At 35.5% G+C, this 27,593-nt stretch overlaps 1 protein-coding gene across 4 annotated transcripts in view; it reads left to right on the top strand.

Annotated features, from left to right (window-relative positions):
- LOC106714985 (protein still life, isoforms C/SIF type 2) overlaps window positions 1–24,864 on the top strand; it is a 77,716-nt gene extending 52,852 nt beyond the window's left edge. For 2 of the 4 annotated variants that reach the window (XM_045678464.1, XM_014508157.2), the window contains 22 exons: window positions 2,277–2,556; window positions 2,638–2,769; window positions 4,823–5,005; window positions 6,820–7,020; window positions 8,392–8,616; window positions 10,786–10,972; window positions 11,397–11,511; window positions 13,179–13,333; window positions 16,525–16,637; window positions 17,349–17,519; window positions 18,255–18,449; window positions 18,532–18,640; window positions 18,996–19,175; window positions 19,342–19,479; window positions 19,561–19,718; window positions 19,804–19,991; window positions 20,213–20,366; window positions 20,529–20,615; window positions 20,717–20,828; window positions 20,911–21,079; window positions 21,316–21,419; window positions 24,002–24,864. In XM_045678464.1, the coding sequence (XP_045534420.1) occupies window positions 2,277–2,556; window positions 2,638–2,769; window positions 4,823–5,005; window positions 6,820–7,020; window positions 8,392–8,616; window positions 10,786–10,972; window positions 11,397–11,511; window positions 13,179–13,333; window positions 16,525–16,637; window positions 17,349–17,519; window positions 18,255–18,449; window positions 18,532–18,640; window positions 18,996–19,175; window positions 19,342–19,479; window positions 19,561–19,718; window positions 19,804–19,991; window positions 20,213–20,366; window positions 20,529–20,615; window positions 20,717–20,828; window positions 20,911–21,079; window positions 21,316–21,419; window positions 24,002–24,159 (3,514 nt within the window). In that variant the 3' untranslated portion in view covers window positions 24,160–24,864. Of the gene's footprint in view, window positions 1–2,276; window positions 2,557–2,637; window positions 2,770–4,822; window positions 5,006–6,819; window positions 7,021–8,391; window positions 8,617–10,785; window positions 10,973–11,396; window positions 11,512–13,178; window positions 13,334–16,524; window positions 16,638–17,348; window positions 17,520–18,254; window positions 18,450–18,531; window positions 18,641–18,995; window positions 19,176–19,341; window positions 19,480–19,560; window positions 19,719–19,803; window positions 19,992–20,212; window positions 20,367–20,528; window positions 20,616–20,716; window positions 20,829–20,910; window positions 21,080–21,315; window positions 22,268–24,001 lie in introns of those variants that run through there. The other 2 variants (XM_014508153.2, XM_045678463.1) reach the window with 2 other exon arrangements.
- Window positions 24,865–27,593: the final 2,729 nt, after the last annotated feature.

Genomic DNA, 27,593 nt, shown 5'->3' with positions numbered 1-27,593 from the left:
GTTTTAGTAAGGAATGTTGTAGTCGAAAAGATGTCTTACTTTCCGCCAGTATTCCATTTTTTACCTTCACAAAGACGATCCTTTGAAATCAGTGACTCGGTAAAAGCACCTGTCTTCCTTAGCCTTAAGATAATTGTAAGGAGAGTTGCAAAGAAAAGTGACGTCGCTAGAAGTTGACGAGTTTTCTTAAGCCTATGGCGTCCTTTATGTGTCTCGAGGCTACAATTTCTGTTCCATGAATCCCAAATGACCGGAGGGAAATCTTAGCCGTGACCCATTCAGGCTATAAAATGTACATGGAACAGCCAGCCCGAGACAGAATGTTTGGCTTCGATGAGGGTTTTTCCTTTAAGGCTTATCAACGAGTGCGATACAAAAACTTTACGGTAAAGAGGACTTAAAAGGTTATCATGAAATACATAGTTACTCAGCTATTTTTTTTACGGGTACTAAATCATTTACTACTTTGTTACTTGGGGAAAAAATAAGAGCATTTTTAAATTTTTCTCTCTCGCTGGGAATTCTAAAAGTATAGACAGTGTTCGACGAATGAATAAAATTCCGACTAATTAAAAGTTAACGTATTATTCTACAAAGGGGTATCGTAATTTTCGTTAGACCATGTTAATCCTGCTATAATTAGTAGATATACCTTAGTTAAAATTCAAATTTGGTTTTAATGAACCTTAAAAAACTATGCTTTGTAAGAAAATCTTTTTGTGTAGTACAAGGATAAATTACTAACGGGTCGTGTTGATGTTAGCTGATGTTAATTATACATGAATATTTAGAACTTCATAGAAGTTGTAGGTGCTTTTTTCACTTTTTAACTTTGCTAACTTGTAATTTAGCAAGAGATAAAAGATAATAACAATAAAAACGCCAACAAATTTGTAGGCGTGGTTTTTTACAATTATAAAATTACACAGAATAGACAAAAAAATAACAAGTATAAAAGACTTAATGAAAGTATGTTAAAATAAATAATAAATTGGTGATACTTAAATTTTGACTTTTTGAAAATAAATCACATATGGCAAAAAAATGATGTACATTTTTAAACCATGTTTTATCTGAAGTTTTCTAGAAATGTGGAAGTAAAAAAGCAAATGGAGAAAAGATAAACTCAGATGAACTGAATACGTAAAAGCATCTCGAATTAAAAACCTACTCAAAAGCTGCGGTCTTTTTTTTTCAAAGTATTATCCATTAGCGTAGTTACTTTTTTGTATAATTTGGCAATGTTTTATTTACGAATAGCAGGTGGCTATTATTAACATTTAGCTTTTCGATTTCTAGATTAATATTTAAAGTTTTTGTATGTATTGGATAAACATCAAAAATATATGAATAATTATTCTAAACCAAATTCTACCTTCCAAAAAAACATGATATCAAATTATGTCAATAAATAAATCTTACTAATATTATAAATGCGAATGTTTAGATGAATGGATGGATGGATGGATGGATGTTTGTTTAAAGGTATCTCCGGAACGGATTTTGATGAAATTTAACATAAATGTAGAGCATAGTCTGGTAGAACACATAGGCTACTAATAAAGTTTTTTTTTTTAATTCCGCGCTAGCTAGTAGAAAATAAACAAAGAAAATATGATTACCTTCAAATATTTAAAATAAGTTACGATATAAATATGTTAAGATTTTTTAATTAATTCATGTAAATTGTTGGGTATATCATTTCAATTTATGCCCGCAATTTACACATAGTTTAACTCAAATTAAATCTCGCGATGAAAACTGATTTCCGCTCGGAATGTTTAAGCCTCGAGTTAACAGTAGAAATGCGGTGAATGCAAAGCTGTAACAACTTATGAAATACAAAGTTACAATTCTAAATGTAACTGCAGATTAAGTGAATGTGTTGGAACTTGATTACAATCCATTTTCCTTCCAATGTTCCAATCCTAAAATGTTGACAATGTCGTTATACGACCGGCATGTTCTGAAGAGACTCTCGTTCGCTAAAGTCACTTGAAGTCATTCTAAAAGTTCTTCAAGTTAAATGAGCAATTGAAATCATAACACGGCCACGGGCCCATCCAAGACCAAGCGGTCGTGTTTAATTGGGTCAAAACGCTTAACATCGTGAAATACCTGGAATACTGTTAAAAACTTTTGAAACCATCGTTTTTTGTAATTTCGTCGTAATTTGAACATAGAAGTTTACAATTTAGGAGTAAGTTTAAAAAAATATTAAAACGAATAACTGCACTTTATTTCATGAATACATTTAATTTTATTTATTTGTACAGATTCCTGAGCGTGAAGAAGTGGTTGCTACGTAAAAAACATCAGATCGAATTGGCACGGAAACGAGGCTGGAAGGGATATTGGGTCTGTCTGAAGGGCACGACTCTTCTATTTTATCCCTGCGATTCCCGAGAGGGTCGGTCCGTGGAGGCCGCTCCGAAGCACCTTATTATAGTCGATGGCGCCATAATGCAGCCTATACCCGAACATCCGAAACGCGATTACATATTTTGCCTGAGCACAGCGTTCGGCGACGCTTACCTATTTCAAGCTCCGTGCCAAGTGAGTTGTTTAGAAATTCTAAAAATACCGCATAAAGCACTTGTCACACTCCATTTGTACACGTATTATGTAACCGTCCAGGTCGAGCTCGAGAACTGGGTGAATAGCATACACAGTGCATGCGCCGCGGCGTTTGCCCGCCACCGCGGCAAAACCGGCACGCTCCATTTGCTGCAGGAGGAAATATATCGTCTCGAGAAAGCTATAGAGTCCGTAAGTATACACAGCTCGCAGTTTAATCATAAGATTGGAGACGACCACGTTTAAAAGTATCCATTGAAAAACCGTGAGGAGTAACACATTTTAGTAATACAAAGTTTTTTGAATAAAAATAATCTCTAAAAAATCTGCAGCGCATTGAAAAGGTGAAGGAACACAATACAGTTTCTCCGATATTATGCACAGCTCAACGGTGTAAACCGTGTCGGCCTGAACCAACAGAAGTATTGTTTGACTGACACGAATCACTAACTACCTTCGTAAACTAAAATTTGAACGTCCCGATTTCAGCTTTAAAATGTGCCACAATAAGAGTCAATTTCCAACCTCGCCGCAACTCCCCGAGTTGGGTAAAGCTTTCAAGTGTGTACAATGTAGCGAAGCAAAAAGCATTCATCATTTATGCAGATAAATTTATTGCTTTTACCGGAGTTCTCACGATTGTTTTCTTCTACAAAAGTAAAATTGAGTTAAAGTATATATTCAAATTTATTTTTTGTATGAATTAGATCCGTATCCATTAAAATAGTGTACAGTGAAAATTCAAGTCTTTGTACCGAACGAAATCATTTAGCGATTTTCATATGAACATTAATTTGTGAATAGTGTAATGTTTCGGATGTACATATGTTAAGCAAATATCAGCAGAACCTATTCATTTGTACATTATAGTCGGGTAGGGCGTAGGCGGTTTACATGCGGTCTGTAACGCTGCTAGCGGAAATGGTGGCAATTTCTGGCCCGCACGTGACGACCGCAACACGCATCAAAGCCTTTGCGGCCGGCTCTGATCACTGCAGGAACATAACATGCGAATATAGCTTTAATTTCAAACGGCGCTATGAACTCTGTGCATTCTGAGCATCTAAATCAAATACCGGCAACACAATGCAGCCCGCTGAATACGTCGGCGTTTCCATCGCAATCTCTTTTGTTATCTACTCTAGGTATAGCTATTTGCACGAAATAAAGAGCAAAATGGTTTCGAAATAACATACTTTAGGAATTTATTAAGTCGGATGTTTATGCTGCTCTTTTAAAGGTCAAGCTTATTACTCTTTTTATAATATCATATTAGAACAAAGGATTTTAAAGCTTTCGTGAATTTAGATTTAATTGTTTGCACAGATTAATGCCAAGTTATAGTACAGGAATAAACATTCTTGCTTTCTTTCCTTAAAGAACGTTACACACCTTTAGTTTGTAAAGTTGTAACAATACGTCGAACTGTAAAGTTAAAACTGAAGGTATGTAAGCAAAACTGAGAACGGTTTAACTGACAGTTCAAAGTTTACCTACACACGTATAATTTAACTGTGCAATCCGATTGTATACTTAATACTAAAGTTGTGCAGCGGGCTTTAATGACATTTTTGCGTTTTAAATCGAGCACGCCAGCTTTAAATTCATGGTTTTAATAAAGATACTGTAAGGTGTATCTTGTGTTGCGATCAGGGGCAGGCGTTGTCAGTTCATTAATATTCATAACGCAGCTTGCTCTGTGCCAACTTCGGGATCTCCGGCTGCCGTGTAAAATGTAATACATAATCGAATTTTTAAGCCTTTGTTGCTTTACCTTGACAAATTTAACTCATTTCGTCACAATGAACACAAAAGGATTTTACAAACAAAAATGTATACATTTTATTTCTGTATGTCGCACTAGTTATTAAAAGGTACGAGAGGATCGTTTTTGTGACAATCATACGATAGATATGTCCAGTAAAATGTACAACTATGGAATTTCACGTGAAACGGTTTTTGTTTTTTTACGAAAAGTTTGTTGGGAACGGTTTTTTAACAAATGTTTTGTACCTTACATAGAGCATTCAATACAAAGGAATAAGTTTAGATTTTCTACATATATAATAGTCTTTAAAACCAATAGATTATTTAATTCGATATTGACTGCCTAGTGAATAAATATTACTTAATTCCTTTATTTTTATTATAGGTAACGGTTGCCTTGTATTTAAACTAGCAGAAAATGTATTTTCAAATATAAATTTATTTTTGAACTTGAAATAAAAAGTGTTGTGTATGGTAGGATCACAAACTGAAGCAAATGGCAGACCTGCAGCAATCAGTGGTGTCAGACCCGGAGACGCGCGCGCAGCTGGCGGTACAGATGTTGCAGTGGGAGGAGAACCTGGAGCGCTTGCACTGCGAGCAGTTCCGCCTGCGCTGCTACATGGCCAGCCTGCAGAGCGGCGAGTTGCCCAACCCTAAGGTAAACTACAATAAATATAGTCTATGTCTTTTCAAATATTTTTTCAGCTCAAGGTAATCTGCTCGTTGCGCAGAGTCCTCCTCCGCATCCCTTTACGCCCCGCTACACCTAAATTTGTATCTTGCGAAGCGACTCGTACTATATTCCGAGCCGCTAAGATATTTGACAACCTCGATACCTGGCATTTGATTTGGAACGTCGGGAACAAGAGTACTCATCTGCCGAGCGTACCAAATCGAACGCCGGATGTACTTAACCTTTGAATTAACCAATGAGAATTAATTTTTGAACAAAAAACATTTCAAAACCGAAACAATGATTGTAAATATATTACGATGGGACTAAAATTATCTAAGTTATATATTAATTTACTAATTTTCTTGTAATTTTTAACAAAGTCAATCTTTACTGGTATTTATTAATTTCTAGTAAATCTTATATTCTTCGTCTTATTTTTACAACTTAGTAATTATTTAGGAAGACTTGGTCATGTAATAAAATAAGCGTCTCATGATACTTAAGAATATAAAGTCAACAAAAATCGTAAATTGGCTTTTTATACAGACGGAAAAAATATACTTAAAGCCATTATCGAGGTCTGAATAAAAATAAATACCGAGCCAAATGACGTCTAATGCCGTACTACAGTTTGCCAAAACCAAGGGTAAAAAACAAAGACGTCGACGAATAAACATCATCAAAGGAAATACAAGCAAAGCATTTTAGCTACCGATCGTAATGGTAGAAAGAATAATGTCTAGTAATAATGAATCGAGAAACAATAACAAAAGGAAAATCCATGTTCGTACACATTAAAATATTTCACTGCCAAATGATTTCATCGTAGTGACAGAAAAGGGATATTTGTTAGCTACATTGCCAAATTGACAGCTCGCAGTCGACGCGAGGCCGCAGAGGGTCGAATAGCTATTATACTGGACCCATGTCATACAATATAAATAGTTAACTAGAAAAATTACAATAGACGCGCCACAATTCACCAGCTTCGTACGTCTGACGGATCTTAATCATGAATAAAAGTAAACCATAAGGGGAACCAGCGAAGCAGCAACATTATTATAATACCCTTTATTACAAATACACACTTGGTTTTATGCATATTTAAGGGTTGAAGAGGCCTGAAAAAGCCTTAAAAGTATCTTTATTCAGACCGATTCACGCATCATGAAACATAATATCGCATTACGTAAATCCTAAGGATATATTTCATCACTGTTCTTGAGTTTTCAAAAAACTAAATGTGATACATCAAACGTTGTTTTCATTTTGAATTCACAGAAACATGTTTCTCGCGGGTAGTATATTGCTTATATAAAATTTCCCGAGCGCTACTATCTCTATTGTAATGCAGACACTCGTCATGTTCAAAGCTGCCTTTAAGTCGAACTTTGAAAATTAAACTCCAACTAACTTTATAAATATACAGACTGTATAGTTGTTCAACGCTTATCTAGTAATCTAGTGTATTAAATAAATATTAAATAATTATATTTTTGCATTATATAATTTGGTCACCTTTAATCATCGAAAATGTTCTACCAATTCATTACTTTAATTATATAAAGAGAAACAGGCTAACACATTTCCGGTTTTGTGACCACCGCTAACAATTTACGAAATTCTGATATAGTACAAAGTGTTGTAATACTAGTAGAATATTCGTTTGTAATTGAAACTTAAAAGGTAAAATTTTAAGCCGTCACAGACATTTGTATTTAGTAGTAGAAGTTATCATCGTAATAGAACGAAGTAGAATAGAAAGGTAACAGAGATTAAATCCTTGTTTGTTCCAGTCGCTGCTGACGCACGTGTCACGAGGCACAAAGAGCACGCTGAACAAGCTGGGCGTGTTCACGGTGTCGTCGTTCCATGCGTTCATCTGCGCTCGCTCGCCTTCGTTGCTCAACAACTTGCTCGCCGGTCGCGGCGCCACCAAGCGACGGGCTCCCAACCTCTCCCGCTCCAACTCCGGCTCCAGTCGACGCTCCATGCAGGTACACTCGATTACACTCTTTTTAATTAAAACGCTCATGCTCTTTTGTACACCTCTATGAAAATGCATCATAAATACATTTTATATTTTTTGTACGCTGTACTCTGTTGTTTGCGAAAATGATGTGAACTTAATGTCCAGTATGAAGAGACGGTAAAAATTGTTTTTTCGCTTTCAGCACGACTCTTTTCTCGCTTTTTTTTAATGTAACAAATGACGGGATGAAATGATCCTCTGAATTTTTTAAGCTAAGAATTTAATTAATAAAACCTGCTGATGTGAATTTTTAAGAAACCTTTTATGATTATTTTTTTTCAAATAATTCGACATTCAACTTAACAGATTTCTAGTTCTACAATTTAATTATATAGGGGCCTCTAATTGACTGTTATATTTTGTATGGCGTTCGTTCCCTACGAAGTCATATTACTTTGTTTCTTAATTTTGTGTTTTTCATAGAACTTATTAAAATAAAAGAACAACATCACACAATACAACATCTCCACAACCCATAAGACAAAACCAATAACATTTTCATTACTTAAAAGCCAATGTTTCTATCTAAAAGCTTTTTCTATCTAAGGATAACACTAGAAAAACAAAGCAACATTTTTTTCTACTTCCGTACTAAGCTTTTAAAGAAGCAATATATCGTTGCTTAGAATGGACAGACGCCATAAAACTTTCAAATGTATTTTTCTTGTACTAACCTAAATCGTGGATCGTACGAGAAAATTAAAATCGGAAACATAGTGCTGAGGCTTAAAGCTGAAATACGGATATATTCTGCAATATTCTTGCGTTAGTACCCTGCCCCTAATACAAGTAGGAAAAGAGCCTATTAGTATACTTCTACGTCCTCCATTTTCCTGGACTATCTTTCATTAAACGCCGCCTTGCCTGAGCGCAGCCGTTTTCGCAACAAATTACACAAAAGGTAGCAATAACAGTACCAACTAATGCTTCGTATAAACATGGTAAGTTTGTGAGCAAAGTTAATATCTTATATTATTAAAGAAAACACAGGCAGTTTACACTAGATAGTTACTTAATCTGGAAACTTGCAGCAAACTTTATATGCAAGTTATCCTTAAAATACGGTCGAATAAGAAACAAGTACTCGACACTTAGGCACAACTATAGTTTTTTTTACCTTGTTGTGTCTAAGTTGTAACGCTATTTAAGCACTTTCTCCGAAACATTATAAATATTTACTTATACCTTCAATTACACACACTGCATAAACTTACCTCAACTTATTTCTAAACAATAGGGCACTTTACAAAGTTCATCCGTACATATAATGTTACACAGCAGTACATTCATATAGCCTCTGTCACGTGTACCCCGTCACGGTTGTGGTTTGCCCCAGATGTCACGTGAGGAGAGCGAGGCTGCGGTGCGGGTGTCCCTCCCAGAGGGCACCACTGCCACGGTGGGGGTGAGGGAAGGGATGTCAGTGGAGGAGTTCCTCGTGGCCGCCTGCGCCCGCCGCTCCCTCAATGCATTGGAACACTTCGTGCGCGTCAAGAAGCGACGGGACATGGAGGACCACAACTACTTCGTGCCACACCGCAGTGATCTCATTGAAACTTACGTTAGTATTGTGATAGTTTTTTGTTTACAATATTTACAGATTCTTTTGAAATTGCCTAATACTTTTTTGTTACCATTTCAAATAAGCTCTAGGTTTGTGCTAAAGCCACAATCTGGATACGGTCGGATGTCCATACCCTTAATGACTAGGTGGCTTTTTAGTTGTAACATCTACGTTCGCCAACTATGTGAAGAAGTTTTATGAAACAAAAGATAACAAATCGATAAAACCTTACATACACCTCACAAAGTCGCTGCAATACATTTTTTCGCTTTTCACCTACAACCCTCTATAATAGTTTGTGGCAACACTTTCTAATAATAAGTCTCCACTATCGTAACACCAGTATTACAACAATCTCATTGAAAAAGAGAGATAACAATCAATATATAAGTGTTTCACAGTAAAAGGGTTAAAGTTTAACAATTTACTCTATCGTTTATTTTTAATTAAAGTGATATTAAATGTACTTATAATGTTGATCGTAAAAGTTAATTGAATGTAATCTTCGTATTACATTTTATAGCGGTGAGAAACATTAATATAAAATGTAATTTAAAGTTCAACAAGGTAAAAGTTTTACATGTTATACACTAACTAAAACGTTTTTAGTTTACTTTGCAAAATAAATTTCATTTAGATATTGAGTTAAAGTTTTCCAGATCATGAAAGTAGATATATAAAATAAATTAATTTGAAAATAGTACCAGATCGAATTTTAAATCAATAGGTAAAACTTTAAAATTAGTTTAAAACGGAAACAAGTATTTCATAGCGCGTATTCGAAAGATAAATCCAACGAATTAATCATTTATTCGTAGAAATCCTCTTTCCGACTTATTTTTAATACATACTTCTAATATCAATGTTGAATTATTTTAAATATATTCGATAAACTTATACCTATATATTTTATGTACTAATGACTTCATTAAAAATATATAGACATCGCATTTTGTATTTGTCTGAACGTGTTTTTGCAGACCAGTCGTAATGTACGTAACGTAATACCAGAGACAACAATACATTTAAAATAAAAAGTCTCTCTCTCTCTCTAGGTGCCTCTCCATTAATGGAGGTTGGCCGTCAGCTCAGTAAACTTTTGCCGGTCTTGTGCCAAGCGAAATAAATGTTCAACGCTGGCAATATTCGTCCACTCCTTGATATTACGCAGCCACGATTTCTTTCTTCGTCCAGTGCGTCTTTTGCCTGCAATTTTGCCCATCATTATAAGTTGGAGAAGGTCGTAGTCCTTGTGCCGCAAAACATGTCCTAGGTAGGCGACCTTTCTCTTTTTGATAGTCTGCAATAGTTCGCGGCACATACCGACGCGCTGGAGTACCCGTAAATTGGAAACCTTCTGCGTCCAACTAATGCGTAGCATTCTGCGGTAGCACCACATTTCAAAAGCTTCCAGAAATTTCTGGGTATTGGCTTTGAGCGTCCAGGCTTCACAAGTACAAGCGGCGCGGATGCATCTTAAAAAGTGTATTTGCTATAGTAAGTCCTTTATCCTGGCAAAACTCAACTAACATATCTCCTCTGTCATTTCTTATTCCGAGACCATATGATCCTGTTACTCCTGGTACAGCGGTTGACCCAACTTTGGCGTTTAGATCACCAATTATTAGGTTCATTTCGTGATTTTTTGTGTACTTCATTAAATTATCTATTTGTCCATAGAACTCTTCAATTTCTATCAACGGCTTCTAAATAAAAAGTAATGATTCAAATTGGTAATTTAAATAGTTGTTTGTGGCCGCAACAGGCAGGCAATTCACTTAATGATACCCGCCTGTAATCATTGCGGACCCCGGGGACCAATTACCCGGACCCAATGAATTCGATTACACTATGATGACATCAACCATATCTACTTACCTTATGTTTACATATAAAATGCTTGAATATTAAAATTTACATATTTTTGCCTTTATAGTATGTACACCATTAAAAACGTATAAAATATGTATGATATAATAAATTTCTCACGATCTATTACTAAGACCTTTACCTTATTCTTTCAGACATAAACAGGACAAATGAGCTTTCTATTTTTAATTGTACCACGCGATATATCTTACAAACGTAAACAGTCGAATTACGAACGTACTCCTTTTATGTGGGTTAAAAAATACAAATGAATAATTGCCTTATTTTTACATACAGTTGCATACTCACGAAGTGGTAGAGGTATGTGCAAAGATCCTGTACCAAGTGGAGCTGCAACGCAACACGCTGGAACAGATGTGGGGCTTCAGCGTGGAGGCCGAGCTGATAGAGAACGCGGAGAGACAGGACGAGCTCTGTTGCTACGTCAGCCGCGTTGAAGACAAGAGCGTTGCCATGCAGAACGGTAATTACCAATTATAATACTTCACAAAATTATCCTAAAATTGGTCCTACATAATCCAGCCACTAAGATTTATTTATGTTACGGTTAACTTGGTATCCTCTAAAACAATTTTGTCGTAGATATTGGCAGTGGTGGGCCATTTTAACACTATTAAAAACGATTAGAAAATTATCTGAATTCAGAGTAAGACAATCATTTTCCTTAAAGTCCTTTATGATACAATAACAAGACTGAATTGGATTTATTTCGTATTGACTGAATTGATTATTAGTATTGACTGAATAAACTTTAATATTCGTAGAATCTCGACCACCATTTACATTTCCTTTGAATATAAAATTTTCAAATAAATTACGCTACTTCTCTGGTATTTTGCAAACAAAAAAATCAACGTTCGAGTTGCAATTATTGTCTCCTTTGTCAGGAATAATCAAAGGCGACGAGATAATGGTGATCAACGGAGCGATCGTTTCCGACCTAGATATGATGTACTTGGAGAGCGTCCTGCAGGAAGAACTTTCGCTCGTCATGATGATGCGGTAAGTCTCCGCAACTTCCTGCCAACTTTCCGCATTATTACCTTCCGAATCTTCCACCGTCATCTAAGTTTATCTTTGTCATTAATCACTCACGGTAGCCGAGTTCAGAAGTGTCGTTTAGAAATAAATAATTCAGGGCAGCTGGGAATATGGGTAAAGGAAAAAACAACTTAACTTTTGCTTCGCTAAAGTGATGGTGGAACAGGAAACCGAGCGGCTGGGGCCTAATAGAACGGAAGTCAACGCGGTGCTCGGCGCACGGCAGCGGCGAGGAGGCCTTCATAGGCATTTCCCGCCCTCATACACCTGACCTTTTGCGGCCGCGACGAGTTTACTGAAGCGCTCGGTGCGACCTACATACTCCCTCGCCCTGCGGCCTCGCACCGCAGCGCACCATACCGCGCGTCACACCGCACATTGTGGGAGCCGCCACCGAGCCTCCTGACGTCTACGCGCCGCGACAATTAATGTTACCTGACAAAATACACACCTCGATATATTCACTCTCGACACCATGCCATTGTTCTGAACCGTTTTGTCTACTTTCACGATAAAACAAGCCCGCTAAAGCCGCTGGCAACACGATACCTTTGTAACCAATGTGGTAAGTCAGTGGTAACTGTTCACAGGTATAATTCGTTTGATCCTTTTAATGTTTCTTGAAATAAAAGTTACGTCCCATCCTTTTTTTAATTATCTCTTTTATGTACGTCCTGCTAACTGAGATATCATTTTACGCAAACGTAATTAAACTAAAGTCAATACATTTAAAAGGCTTGTACCTCGCAAGCTTTTAATTAAACCGTGTTACTGAAAACCACCCATATTTACGTGAATTTTAAATATATAGAAAAACCTACCATGAACTATAAAAAGGGCGCTACTACTCGTATACATGGAATATTAATAAAAGGAAAATCAATATTATCTCTACATTTTCATTACCCATAGACATGTTATCCACTCACAAATATAACATTCTGTCCTTTAGAAATCAAATCAATAAAGCAATTTACCTTATTACGTGTGTCGTTACCTGTATTTCATATAACGTTTTCTTATGTTAGAAGATGGTTCATTGAATTAGCACAAACACACAATTATGTAACCTCACTTAACCTCGAGAACAAGTTGTCAGTAAATAAACATCCTTCGTACGAAAACAAGCCATTTTTATTTTAATTCCGTGGTACTAAGACATAATATTCTTTGTCAGTTGTCTATAAAAAGGAAAGGATAGCAGTACTCAAACGTTTATGTTTTCACAAAGCTCACTGTGAAGAACTTATCATTTTCTAGGCAAACGCAGGCACTCGGGATCATTAAGCTTATTTGTAGCCATTCGCTAACTTGATTTACACAATATTTAGGTAACAATTTGTAGATAATATTCTAAGGAAAAGTTTAGTTATTCTAGTTACTGAATAACATAAAAGCTTCTCCATAGGCAATGAACCTAGTCTATATATTTTATACTTATCTATCATAACAAATAAGGCTTGATTTACAGTAAAATTCAATTCAATTCATTCAATGAAGTGACACTTGTATTAATACATATGGGAATCACTGTTTTGTTAAAGAGAATGAGATGGCAATATGTACTAATACAATTGTGTGGCAGTGGAATTCTACGGTAACGTAAATTGAATGTAAATTATGAACAGGTCGTCACGTACTGAGCCGCCGGAACTGAGCGGTGTGATGCGTGCCGCAACGGACGACATAATAGACTCTCTGGTGTGCCCGCCGCCGCCCAGCGAGCCACCCGTCATCTCCGATGACATGATATCCGGGCTCATCGTGCCCGCACCCGCTTGGAGTAAGTTGACACAATACACCCAGGACATACGTCACTTACACTCTTTGACTTTTGAGATACAAGACCTGTCTATCTGAGCGGCGGTCTTTGTATGGTACACTTACATATTTGTGATAAAAAATTTACAAGTAGCATCTAGTTCTACATAAAGTTTGTAGGTCCAGTTACTGAGACTTTTATGAGCTGCAAGTTACAAAGAGAACTTTTAGTAACAATATCTCTTCGTATGTACACATTTCACGAGTCACATATATTATAGATACACTAATCGTTGGTTTCTCAGACCAAAATCTCTATATTAATTACTAGCGACCCGCCCCGGCTTCGCACGGGTGCAATGCAAAATATACCTACTACAGAATAAATGCACAATTTATTTAAGGTACTTAAATGGATAAGGATTAATGCTGTATTGTTTAAAATCACTTCGTAAAAGAATAAAAATGGTTATGCTGGGTTATCCCTAAGAGATAGACATATACCATCGCGGACTTTTTTGTTGAACTTTTTAAGGTGAACAATACTGTAGTACATTATTTTGGTCTATCTCGTAGGGTTCAGCCAGCGTTTGCAATATAAGCGCAAAAAAACGTGCTTATTTACGACATCACATTAGAAAACTTTAAATTTAGCAGTGTTTCTCTACTATATTATGCATTTATTATACATACAAACCTTCCTTAAGAATCACTCTATCTATTAAAAAAAACCGCGTCAAAATCCGTTGCGTAGTTTTAAAGATCTAAGCATACATACGGACATACAGCGAAAGCGACTTTGTTTTATACTATGTATGTATTGATATTGTTATCTCCATTATGTCAAAGATAATGATAGGGATGACGAAATATTTTGGGGATTTTGGTCCCAGAAACCAATAATAACACACGTGCACGTGGATGGTGTTGTGCAGCTCGTATGAATTGCACTAAACACTTGCATTTTTATGAGTTCTAAGAAACATACCTCTATTCTCTATGTACACTGTACATGTGCAATTTGTGCAAGTATGTGCGGTGACATCGATTGACACAATTATAGGTAAACAATTAATATAGATCATTATGTATATAGACCATTCAATAAATATGTCGATGCATACCGCGCTACTATCCAATTAAATTTTAATCGGAATCAGCAAATGGAATTGTATTGTTTTGCATAGTTATTCTGTTTATACTTTACTGAGCAATATAGATTGAATTAACATTTCCATTTCACCCCCGACGCTAACAAGCAACTCTTCAATCACTTTCTATGTATTACTTGGCATCGTTTCCAATCCAGACTTACAATATTGTGGCTTTTTTCCAATAATGTAATCTGAAATAGAGAAAATAACTTGAATATGCTGATAGGAGAGAAAGAAATATTTAGGTTTAGGTTTAAATTCATATATTTGTAAAAAATAAACTCTGGAATTGCTTTTAAAAGAAGCTGCAGTTTTATACACATTATAAGGTTCGCTATGAAATAAAAAATGTCTCACATTTAATCGTAAAATATTACTACATAAGACGCTGTTACTTACCTTCTTATGAATAACGGCTCAGTAAAGAATTACCGAGCAATAAATTTTAGTGAAAGGCGACGGGAGGATTTAACCTGTAAACATAAATAAATTTTATTTAAACTCTTCATCCTTTTCGCCGTATTTCTTTTTACAAGTTCCCAGGTATTTTCTCGGTGGTCATTATTTAAACTCGCCCAGCCGAATTATGCTGCGCTGTTGAATTCGACTGGTTGTGTAAGTAACAAGAGCTAATTATTATGAGAGCGGTGTGCACACGAGATGCATACTCGTTTGTTTAACGTTGTCCGTATTGAGGACACAATTTGATGCGGCCACACGACACCGCGCTGCTGCAAACAATACCTATCTGACCTGTCTGATAATATTTGTTACCGAATGAGTTACGGCACGTACCGTGTAAAGATTATTTACACGGCCCTTTTTTCACAGGATGTTCGTTATTTAAATTGAAAAGCTCTCGCTGTGTTACCCTGTTCGATTATAAACGCGTCATTTATCATTTCTTTCATAACGTTCATGCGATATTTCGATTTTACAAACTGTACACAGGAACATATGTTTATGAAAATTTATTAAATAACAACGAGAACTGTAATTTGTTGTGCACTATAATAACATTGACTTAATTTATCAATTCTATGGTAGTCTTCTTAGCATAAAATTATTCTTATTGTGTAAATGTGAAATAGAGTAGTACATTTACTGGTTTTCGGAAACTTACGATTGGGCGCATATTTACTGTGTGGGCTGAAAGTGGAATTATTTCAGTTCAACTCTCCGAATAATTTAACAAATCATTTATGATGTTTCCTGTTTTTAGGAACGACCATTTACCTAAGAATCCAATAATTCTTAATGTTTTTTTCAATTCGCAGGAAATATTAATTTTAAGTTATATTTAAATAACGTTCATTAAATTGCGCCTAAACAATTTTAATTAATGTGAAAGTAAAATAAAAATCAAAGTATGTACTCAAATAAAACGTAAAATGAAAGAAAGGGCTCGAGCTTTTGTCCCTAAACTGAACAAAAATAAATGAAAAACACTCATGTAGGCAAGTAGAATTTCATACTAAGTTAGAAACAAGTATACACTCGACGCGGCCTCAAATGAAGGCCGTGACCCTTTCCGTAGGCTATTTGCCGCTGCTGTTGACTCACCTCGACCAAAAAAGCACATTGTGTCACTCTGTGTCATAAAGATTGCTCCACATCAGACATGTAATTTTCTGTGCCCCCACTTTAAGCTTTTAATAAACGTTTAGACCTGATTCTTTATATTTAGAAGCGCTTTATTTCTTTACACAAAATATTACTGCAATTAAATAATTGTAACAATTTTAATATACAGAAACAAGACGCAAAATCCTACGTTCTGTATGATGTTTTTGCAAAATGGGATAGCATAGATAATATTCTGAACACTCGAACTACTTTGCAGTTGAAACTAAGTGTGATGAGCTTAAGCGTTTTGTGGCGTCTTTCTATTGCTAGCAACTATTAATTTATTTTCTTTCCGTTTTGGGTAATAAGTAAGTTTCGTTCACAAGTATTTTAAACGATATATTATGGCACAATTACAAGATATTTGAGCTGAATGGGAAAACATTATTCTCAATTTTTTCTCTACATACTGATTCCGGGTATTTATTTACAGGTAAAGAACTATACAGCCCTGAAACAGATGCACATGGCGGGGATTCTGCGAGTATTGGACCTCCAAAAGTCAGCTCTAGAACTAACTCATTCGAAATAGAGAATCTTCTTAAGGTACTTTATTTTTAATATTCCTTTTCACAACCTTAAATATAATTTTCTATGTTTTATCATAGGATTTAAAAAACAAACACATAATAAAACTAAGTAGAACGTTTGTCGTATGACAGGTAAATTAGTTATCAATTAACAAAACAATGTAGAGCCCGCGTATAATCGTACAACGTAAAGTATTAAAGTCGCTCGAGTCTGAACGCTGAAGCGACCACAATCTCAATACTTGATCCAGTCGAACTTTGCCTTGCCTTGCTTTTAACTAAACAATAGCTTAGATTGCAAATTTCATAACTAATCTTCTTTGAAGTTCCTCAGAGTTCAAAGAGTCAAATATAATTAAAGTTAAAAGATTATTAAATTAACAATATTTCATTTCATTTTATTATTATTAATCACACTTTAATCGTACTTCAAATTAAAATTCATAACTCAATTATTTCCAAGAAGCCTTATCTAAATAATACTTAAACTTAAATAACAATAAAGCGGATAACTGTTATTGGGAAAACGGTTACAAAGAGTCAAAGCTTGATTGCTTTTAAGACAAAGATTGCTTGATATTTTTGGGAATTGGGTAATGGAAAAAAGTGAATTTTTAAGGCGGTTACAACCGTTTACAGGCGTTAGTTGTGTGTGGGTAAGCTGTAATCTATGTACCACCGCGTAACATGTGTAGTCCCCTCTTACTGAGTATAATGTAACTATCAGAGTGCGGAACAAGTGACTGGTTGGTGCCGGTCGCCTGCAGACACGCGACGTGGCAGCCCCACTGGCAGCTTGGCCAGCGCGGCCGCCACACCCTCGCGACACCTCTCTGACGCCGACAAGCTGCGCAAGGTGTTGCTCGAGCTGGTTGACACCGAGCGTGCTTATGTCAAGGTAGACAAGAAATGAAAGCTCATAAACGTAATATAAAGATATCAAGAGATAAATCATGATGCACGTTTTCTAAATTATACCTTGAGAAACCTCTTTCACCATATATATAAACAAGCTATTGCCCAGGAATCCGTCCGCGCGGAATTAAAATAAAAACTTAATAAGTAGCTTGTGTGTTCTTCCAGACTATGTTCTATTCTCATCTGTACCAAATTTCATCAAGATTCGTTGAGCCGTTCCAGATATTATACATTCTGACAAACAGCCATCCATCCATCCATTTAAACTTTCGCATTTATAATATTAAAATGTTTCGCTTCTTGTAAACGCTTTCTTTAGTATGTCATCGATCTTGATATGTAAGTTTATCGCACTACGATTTCTTCTATCAGATATTCGTGTCGAAAAAACTCGAGCAAAAATAAGCATGTTTAAAAATTCCTTGAAAATACATTTTCGAAATACAATAGACATAAACAGTTTTAATTGAATACCCGTAAATTATAATGCCATCAAAATTGGTAAAAACAAATCCAAAGTAAGTAATTTGATAATTCATTGAATCCGTATAAATTAAATTAAGCCGATAAGTTTAAACGTATTCTGGATCCGCTCAAGCTGCGCACCTGCGTCGTGACAACTGACACTCCGCTTGAAATGTTTACTTCAAATTAAACTCGATCCCGGATATTAATTCTCTATTGTAATTGGGACTTTGTTTACCGTTGCTTGCAGCACCTAAACAATTTATTGGAAAATTACTTGGAACCGTTGAAGAAGGAAACTTTTTTATCGAACGCCGAAATCAACGCTCTTTTCGGAAATATTCAGGAAATTGTGACTTTCCAACGACAATTCTTACAAAATTTAGAAGAAGCTCTCGAGGCTGAGCCTAACTTCCATCATTTCGAATTTTCAAATCAATTTAAGGTAAGATTATTTAATACCTAGGAAAAGAACTGTGAAACTGAAATTTAACTGGTTCCAATAACATTTTTATTTCATCTTGCAGAATGTCCTCTTTGCCGTAGGAAATGCATTCCTATATTACGTTAATCATTTCAAACTATACAGCTCGTTCTGCGCAAGTCACAGCAAGGCCCAGAAAGTTTTGCATCCGAGTAAGTTCAATAAAAAGTTTTTTAAAAATAAATCAAACTTAAACACCCAGATATAAATTATTTACTGTACTTACTGTCGCCCGCGACTCCGTTCGCCTGGGATTAAAAAAAAAACATAATAAGAAGCCTGTGTTTTTTCAGATTATGTTCTATATACGTGCCAAATTTCATCAAGATTCGTTCAGCCGTTCCGGAGATACCTTTATACAAATCCATCATCCATTCATCTAAACTTTCGCATTTATAATATTAGTACCAAAATATTAGTAAGATATTCAGTTAAAATGTTTTTGTCAAGATCGAAAAGAAGTGGATTTTGTTTGGAATCTTATTTACTTAACCTTTTCTCTCCCAGATGAGGGTAATCAAGCTTTACAAGAGTTCTTAGCGGCGCGCAACCCCAAGCAACAACACTCCTCGACTTTAGAGTCTTACTTAATTAAACCGATTCAGCGGATACTCAAATATCCATTATTACTGCAACAACTTAGAAATTTGACTGACGTTAATTCTGAGGAACATCTCCATTTAGTAGGTAAGTTTAACATGATATAAAACATCATGAAACTTATCACTAATTAGTTATTAGTTTCGATTATCCTAATCGGAATTCGACTATGTCGTAGTTTAGAAATTGAGTTGGGTTTATCAAATTATCGATTTTAACGATAAAACAAATAACTTTTACTATCTTATTACAGAGGCATTGAAAGGAATGGAAAAAGTGGCTGAGCACATTAACGAAATGCAACGAATTCACGAAGAATATGGTGCTATATTTGATCATTTGTTTAGGCAACATCAGAAGTCTTGCAAACAACCTATAGATCTCAGCCCTGGTTAGTAAACAATGTTACATACACATTATACTTATATTACAATTTGTTTACTTTTATTAATTTATTTATTTATATTTACAGGTGATTTGTTATACTATGGCGGTGTAGAATGGTTGAATATATCCGATTTCTTGGGCAAAATTAAGAAAGGTTTGGAACTGCATGCCATGTGTTTCGTATTCAAATCCGCCGTTGTTTTCCTCTGTAAAGAAAGACTGAGACAGAAGAAAAAGTTGATGGTAAAATTTTTACTTTCATATAATTTTAAACAAGTTATTAGGAATATATATCTATATATAACAAATTTATAACTATGTATTGCAGGGTGTTTCGTCTAAGAATAATTCTAATGAGGTAGAGATAATAAGGTACCAGGTGTTGATACCGGTAACTGAGGTGCAGGTCCGCGCGTCTTCTGCAAAGGACATGGACAGCCACTTCCTCTGGGAGCTCATACATCTCCGCAGCCAGCTGCAGCGCCGCTCAGAGAAAGTCTATGTACTCTCTAATAGGTAAATAATATCGATCTTCGTTTTGCAGCAATAGTTAAAATAAAACTGCGGTTAATCCTTTGCTTCAGTCTATATTATTTATACTTACTAAAGTTTATTAAATGTACATATGTGTTAAAAATTCTTAATCATTGTACCTTTTTATGGTCTATTATGTCTGTGGGTCTTAGAAAAATTGGTAAGGCAAGTGATCATTATACTTCTGTTCCATCAATCAACAGCACGGCAGACTTCCGCAACGCGTTCCTGAAGACGATCCGTCAGATAATCCGCGAGTCGGTCCGCAACATGTCGCTGCCGAGCTCGCGGCCCGCGCCCACTCCCCCACGCGCCCCGCACACCATCGAGCGCGACCGCGATCGCTCCAAGCACCAGGTGAACGTTATACCATCATTTTGAAACTACAGATGCCGTGTGATAGCTACCACAATACAGAATTAATTTTTTAAAGAAGAACGAGGTTCAGTAAATCGTCAGACGTTACGAGGAAGTTATGGCATTACAATAACTAACATACTTTAAACATTTGTGTTTCAGGTGCATGTAATGCAAGGTTCGCAGACTCTTGGAAAAACAAAGAAACCTAAAACTTCTGGACAACGTTTATCAGCTGGCAATATTGAGGTTAGTACGAAATGATCAATAACTAATATTTATTTTAATAATTTTCGTAATCCAAATAATAAACGCTATGAATGTAAACAATTTACATATTATTACTCTAGGTCGGGGACTTGTCGCGGGAGAACTCTCAAGACGCTGATGAGCCCCCGCAAGATGTTTCCTCAGATGAGCCCACATTCAGGACCCGAAGCAAGACTGTTAACGATTCTTCCGGTAAGAAGAATGCCATTACAAATTCTTATATGAACAAATAAATACATCAATATTAACGGTATTCTTGTGTTAATGGCAACAGACGGCAGCAGCAAGCGCACGCTGCCGCCGCCGCCTCCTACGACGGACACGGACAGGTCAACGGAGCAGGGCTCCACGGAGGCGGGCTCCAAGTCGGAGGGCGAGGACGAGCCGCCGCCGCCGCCCGCCAAGCGAGGGTTAGGCAGAACTCCCAACCACCTCACCCTAAGGTATCAACATATGTATGGGTTAGCATCACGGATGACAAACACACTGCACCTACACCGATGTCAATTGGGACGACTCTCCACACTTTCACTTCATACGTTATTTGTAATATTCTCTTTTCTAAATTTACGTAGGTTTACATGTTCCTACTCATACATATGTCATTACTTTTTACTTTCATGTCATTATTCATGTTTCTATCTAGGTCTTAAATTATAATGTTACGATTACATTGCAGCACGACTTCGACTTTAAGCGCTGGCAGCACCGGCAGCCAAGCGCGCCTTATCCAGTCTTCCCACCAGCCCACTCAGTATCAGCCAACTATGGTCAAAGAACTAGGTAAGCGGGAGTCGCATTCGCTGAAGTCGTCCCCGGAGCGCAAAAGTTCTTCATGTTCGGCGGACAAAAAGATTAAAGTGATCCGCTCTGGCAGCGGGAGTAGCATAAACAGAGATAGATCTCCGAACAGGTCTATGGATCAGTCCCCCGACAGAGACCGCGTCACCAAAGTTATTATTTGCAAATCCCCAAACAAATCTAGTCTCAAACAGACCAAATCTCTTCAAAAATCCCCGAGAGGTAGTTTCGATCAGAGCAAATCCCCGCGCGACTCGATGGACAAGTCGCGGTCGCCGCAGCAGAGCTTCGACGGCGCGCGCTCGCCTCGCGGGAGCATCATGAAGTCGCGCGAAAACAGCATAGATAGAGCCAAATCGCCCAAACCCGGTCCCAAGAAGGGCATTATGCGGACTCCGCAGGCCAGTTTTGACAGATCTCCGTGCAAATCGCCCAACGTCAGCCGGCGATCGTCGAGATCTAGTGGCGATAAGCTAGCCAGAATCGGTACCAATTCACTGGATAGGGTAACGCATTATTCTCAGTTGGCCAAAGCAGAAGACAAAGCTATGAAAATGGGCATCGTTGTATCTAAATCGACGGAATCGATTGCTAAAACCATCGAACACCCTACTTGCGTACAGTGCTACCTCTCGGGAAAAAGGCAGAGCAAAAGTTCCTAGCATAAGGGGAAGGGCAAGGTCCCAAAATCCCGTAGAAAATCCCTGACGTCTCAATCTATTCTCGTAACATCCGACCGCAGCAGCGTCGAAACTCTAGACGGCACGGGCCACGAGCGCGGGACTTGCCCTTCCTTCAAGCATACTCCGGATAGAAGCGAATTCGATCAAATACACGTTTAATTAATATGCCTTAATTGATTTTTTTCTTCTATTCTTTACTCTTTATAATAAATTATTTTTGTTTTATTAAAACGTAAAATTATTGATAAACGGAACTGACACTTAACTTTTCAACTTTAGCTAATTACGATAACGAATGGTTTCTTCAATTTTATGCTTTGATACAAAAATGAGACGAGACAACAGTCAGACCCTCGATATCGTGCACAAATTTTCAATTTTATTTTACATTAGTTTTTTTATTATTTTAATAAGTAATAATGGTCTAAGACTGACAAACTAAATTGACTCAAACTAAATTTCCAATCAACTACACAAACATTAAGAGACCTTAAGACCAACTACAAAGATAGTGTTGGCTGAAATGGGGCCGGACAAGCAACGGAACGTTCAAATGTCGTATACGTAAACTATTTGAAAAAGTTATATACCGACTCGTAAATAAACAATAAAATATCTTTGATGAAAATTTCTTCATAATATATGTAGATTAGAATCCTAAATCGTAGGTAGATACAAATAATAAAATTAGTATTAATTAAATTTTATCGCAATTATAATTATAGAAACTCCAAGTGTTACATTACGAGTATAATGGCTGTGGAATCGTACTGATACTTAATCCTTAATTATTTTTTGTCCAATTTGTCTCTCTTGTTATTTCAACATTGACTGTATTAGGTTTAACATTGTTACATAGGTCGCCATGGATTTGTACCATTAATTAAGTCTTCCATTTCGAAATGTCTACTCGTATATTAATTAAAGCTATATTTTTTTATTTATTTTACCCTTTTCTTCGGTACCTGCTTAATCTAAGACTAAGTTAAAACACTTTAAAATAGACCGACATTGTTTTATTCTTGATTCATATTAACAGATTGTATTTTTATTTCGACACTATTTTATTACATTTAATTTATAATTATTACACATCAAATGTATAACTTATGGAAATTATAATAAACAATATTTATTATTGTCTATATATATACATATATATGCATGTTATAATCAAAACATAATAATACATAGTAGTAGCTAGTTTCCAAAAAGGCGCCTAACTGCTAAAAGGAAGATATTACTCAATTGTAGCAAATCATAAATGTAATATTAATTAATAAAAATAGACTAGCACACCTAAATATACACAATATGTACTCTTTTCTTCATAACCTAATAAAATTAAAAGTAGAAAAAAGACAAAATCTCTATACACATAGTGCTTTCTTAGCTGTGCACAATATTTCTGTCGAATATACTAAATAATTTATCATACATAGACAATGCACTGAGGTCGGCCGAAGCCCGAAGAGAAAACGAGACAGTCGGTGCACTTTAGATTTAAAATTATAATGTACTAGTAGTTGATATTTAAGAAAAAACTTATAAAAAAAATGCTCCACATCATTACAAACTGTTCCGTCGATACTACTTACCATTTCATTTGAATGTTCGATGACAATGTTGACCGCCGGTAACAAAATCTAAGCAACGCCACCGCCACCCGGTATTCTATCGTGTCCGCGCGTCAAACTCTAAATCGGTCGTACGCTTGCACGTTTTCAAACGGGGCGCCGAACCTACGACAACATTCATCAAACATTCAACTCTTATCGCGTTATCCTGGCGATCGGTGCGATCATTTGCAAAATTCAAATTTCGAACTAGAGCTGACGTCAAAGTTGTTTGTGAAAGAGTTTGGTGTTTGGTGTGTTGTAGGGTCGCCCGTGTGGAAACCGCGCGAGGTGGCGGGCGAGGCGAGCCCCGCGGCCGCGGCCGTCGCGCCCACCACGCTGCCGCGCTCGCAGCGCCCCGCGCCACGTGCGCACCACCTCTCCGCCAGCCGCAAGTCGTTGGCGCCCGATCACCGCCACTAGCCGCCACTAGCCGCCACTACTACCCGCCAAAACCCATTACTAAACGCCCACCCTCGCCCTCACATACCTAGGGTTGCCACCAGTACGTCATTAGAAAATATTTATCATCAGATAATATTTCATATCACTCTTCTCGAGAACAATAAAGTACACTTAATTTCGCATGATTAAATTTTCTGATCTGATTTTAGATGCCGATTTGACAGTGTATTTCATTCGCACAAAACTAGGTGGCAACTCTGAAGACAACGCTTTCCGATATTTTCTCCCCACCCAGTCCCACCGTCACTGTCCTAAATTTTCGTGATTAAATTTTAGATATCGTATAGTAAGTTTCAAAATTACAAATTGTTACTCTTTCCAGTTTATTTGCTTGTTTAAAGTATTATTGAATCCTACTTTCAGTGTAAACCTAAAGTCTGGGCTATAAATCGGTATCTATTCCTAAAGTTAAATATCGTTGACTTTAAATAATACTATTTAATAAGTTTTGAAACGTGGGGCGATATCTTTTTGTTCGGAAAAACGACTGATGGTTTTGAATGTCAATAGGAATTGTTTGTTATACACGCTACTATCATACCAAAGAAGGCTTGGCGTTTTTACTGTAACATAAATTTTTCAATAACATGATGAATGGTGTTTTGTTTTATAGCAAAAACGGATAATATACCAACAGAACTTAAAAATTTAATTTATTTTCTCGCTTCGAACGAATGTTTATTTAGTATAGTCTATATACTTATTGATACATAATGATCTAGGTACTTAACAACATTCTTCATTATCTCCAAATTAAATATCCTGAGCATTTGCAATAATTTACTTGTATGTATCTTTATTAAACATTTTCAATCCCGTAAAACAAAGCTCAAAGTTTATTTTTATATCCACTTTGATATATTACATTTAACCAAAGTTAAAAAAGACTGCATGAAAATCTTGTTTGACAGACATTATTTTAAAGGACAGAGATTTACAAATATAGTCTCGGAAATTTACTATAAAGATATGGTCAATCGGAGTGGAAAGTAATATTGACAGTTGATAAGTGGAGGCTATATAAATTAAATACACACATTGCATGACACGCGACGTAGTTTCATCTCTGCTCTAAGATAATCAATCGCATATTAAAGTAATTGTCATAGACGCTAAGTTTTATTTATATTAGATCTACAATGAATCTTCTTATGTAAGTCGGAACTTATAATTACAAATAATGACAATATCAATAGAAAACCCAAATTGGCAACAATCGTTGCGTTACATTAGTTACTTCTGAAGTAGTTGGTAATTGAAATCCAAAATATTCTGTTTATTTAATCAAATAGTTTTCCACCGTTCTTTTAATGGTTTTGTTTGTTTTTCTTCTTCTTATAACGTACTTAAAATCATACAAATATATATTATATGGAAGAAAAGTCGCAGAAAGTTATCATTGTTCTAACTTAAAATATGTATAGAAATTATCAATGTTAGATTTCAAACTGTAAGTATTCTCTATATATTTTTAGTTCGTCTGTTTGTTCACTCGTACATTAAAGTACGTACTCTACGGTATCCTGTGCCAAATTAGGTATCCTTTATACCTGTGCTTGTTAACATTAAACATAAATAAATATATCGTCAGTGTAGTTAGCTATAATCAAGGTGCGTTTCATTTCACATGGTCGTCGCGACTCACTAACCTATAGTTCAAAATGCACTTACCTTATGGAAAAGTACACTAGGTAGTTTTGATAATAATTTCTCTTCGTGATCAAATTCGAAATTCTATCATAGGTTAGGCGAATGATATAACATATATCCTAGATTATGTTTGAAACTTCTCCGAAAGATATTTATACAATTTATGTTTAGTTGTTGTAGGAAATTAATTAATGCCGATGTTTGAAAACGTGAATTGATCTGTGAATTGGATGTTATTATTAATTTTCTAATTTTTTTTTTAGATTTAAGCACAATTATATCTTAATAAGATTAAAGTTTATTTTTAAGCGATGGGTTTAATGCACTGTTAAATATTTTCAAAGATTTAAATAGTTACCAGTTTAAAAAAACTAACCAAATAAATAATTTATATATAAAGTAATCAAATTACAAATTATAATTTTAAAACAGAGTACTTAATTTGTTCTTGAAAATTACACATTAGAGATATTTTATAACAGTAATATATGCTTAATTATTACGTTATTAATATATTAAAATTGCATTATTTATTAAGTATACAATTCACATCATTTATTTAATAGCTAAAATAATAAACAAAAAACAAATAGATTATATAACTAATTAAATAAAGCCCCAAAAAGAAACGGTAATAGGTCGATGATAAATTATATGACGAGAGTACTTATTGTTCAAACTTCAAAATGCAGTAAGCTTTTAAAGATCGAAACGTATATAATACTATGTTAATTATAATACCTACAGATTCCCACAACCTGATGTTAATTAAACATAAATAAAGATCATTTTAAGCGAACATATCATTGACAAAAAATCCAATTTCCCAGATTTTTCATGTTTTCAAATATGGCGCCGTTAGTTTTAATAATTTACAGTGACTTGAAGGTATATAATAACAGTTAGATATTGTAATTATTTATTATTGAGGCCACAAATATTGCATTTACATTTCGAATATTATGTATTGTTTTAAATTGTTTTTGTGATTTATTGAATTAAAACATGTTTATTAATATACATATGTTAAAATATTCGAATTTAATAATTACGAACTTATACAATCAATTTATAGATATTGTTATACTAAGAAAATATAATTAATAAAATAAATAAACAAATATGAGTGAAAAATTAAATGAAGATTAACCACATTAATTGCGATTGTATTTCATACTTCAATGACAATTGACACGTAATGTAGGACAATGGATGAATATTATAGAAAGACTTATTGAAGTAAAATACGAAAGTAACTAATGTTGTAATAAGTATTGTACTTTTTATGGTTTCTCCTTGTTAGATTGCGAGGAATTCGGTTGTGTTGAATGACAATGTTTCTAATCTTCAAATCACTACAACACTGATGGAAATCTCCAGTTGACCGAATACTTCATTGACGATTGACAAAGGAAACAATAATACTGGCATTATTTAATCTAAGTACAGCAGCCGGCACTTGTAACAGTTGCACGTCCCTGGTTTCTAACATCTAAGTACGTGTTTGACTTTGCACTTCGGGCGGAGGAGTATTGTTATTCCCGACGTGTCAAATGAAATGCCAGGTATTTTTTTTATCCAAACATTAAATTGTCACATTAGTTTGTTGTGTTGGTCAATACTTACTTATTATTTTTGATCTGATGTTTTTGGCATTTTGTTGTTGTTATTGCCTATATTAAAAAGTGCCTTTACGTGATAAAACGCGTATGTTTCAGTTGATTTCAATATTCAGTAAAGTA

Source organism: Papilio machaon, chromosome 6 (genome assembly GCF_912999745.1).
Source record: "Papilio machaon chromosome 6, ilPapMach1.1, whole genome shotgun sequence".
Taxonomy (NCBI): Eukaryota; Metazoa; Arthropoda; class Insecta; order Lepidoptera; family Papilionidae; genus Papilio; species Papilio machaon.
This window is presented reverse-complemented; position numbering and strand designations above follow the sequence as displayed.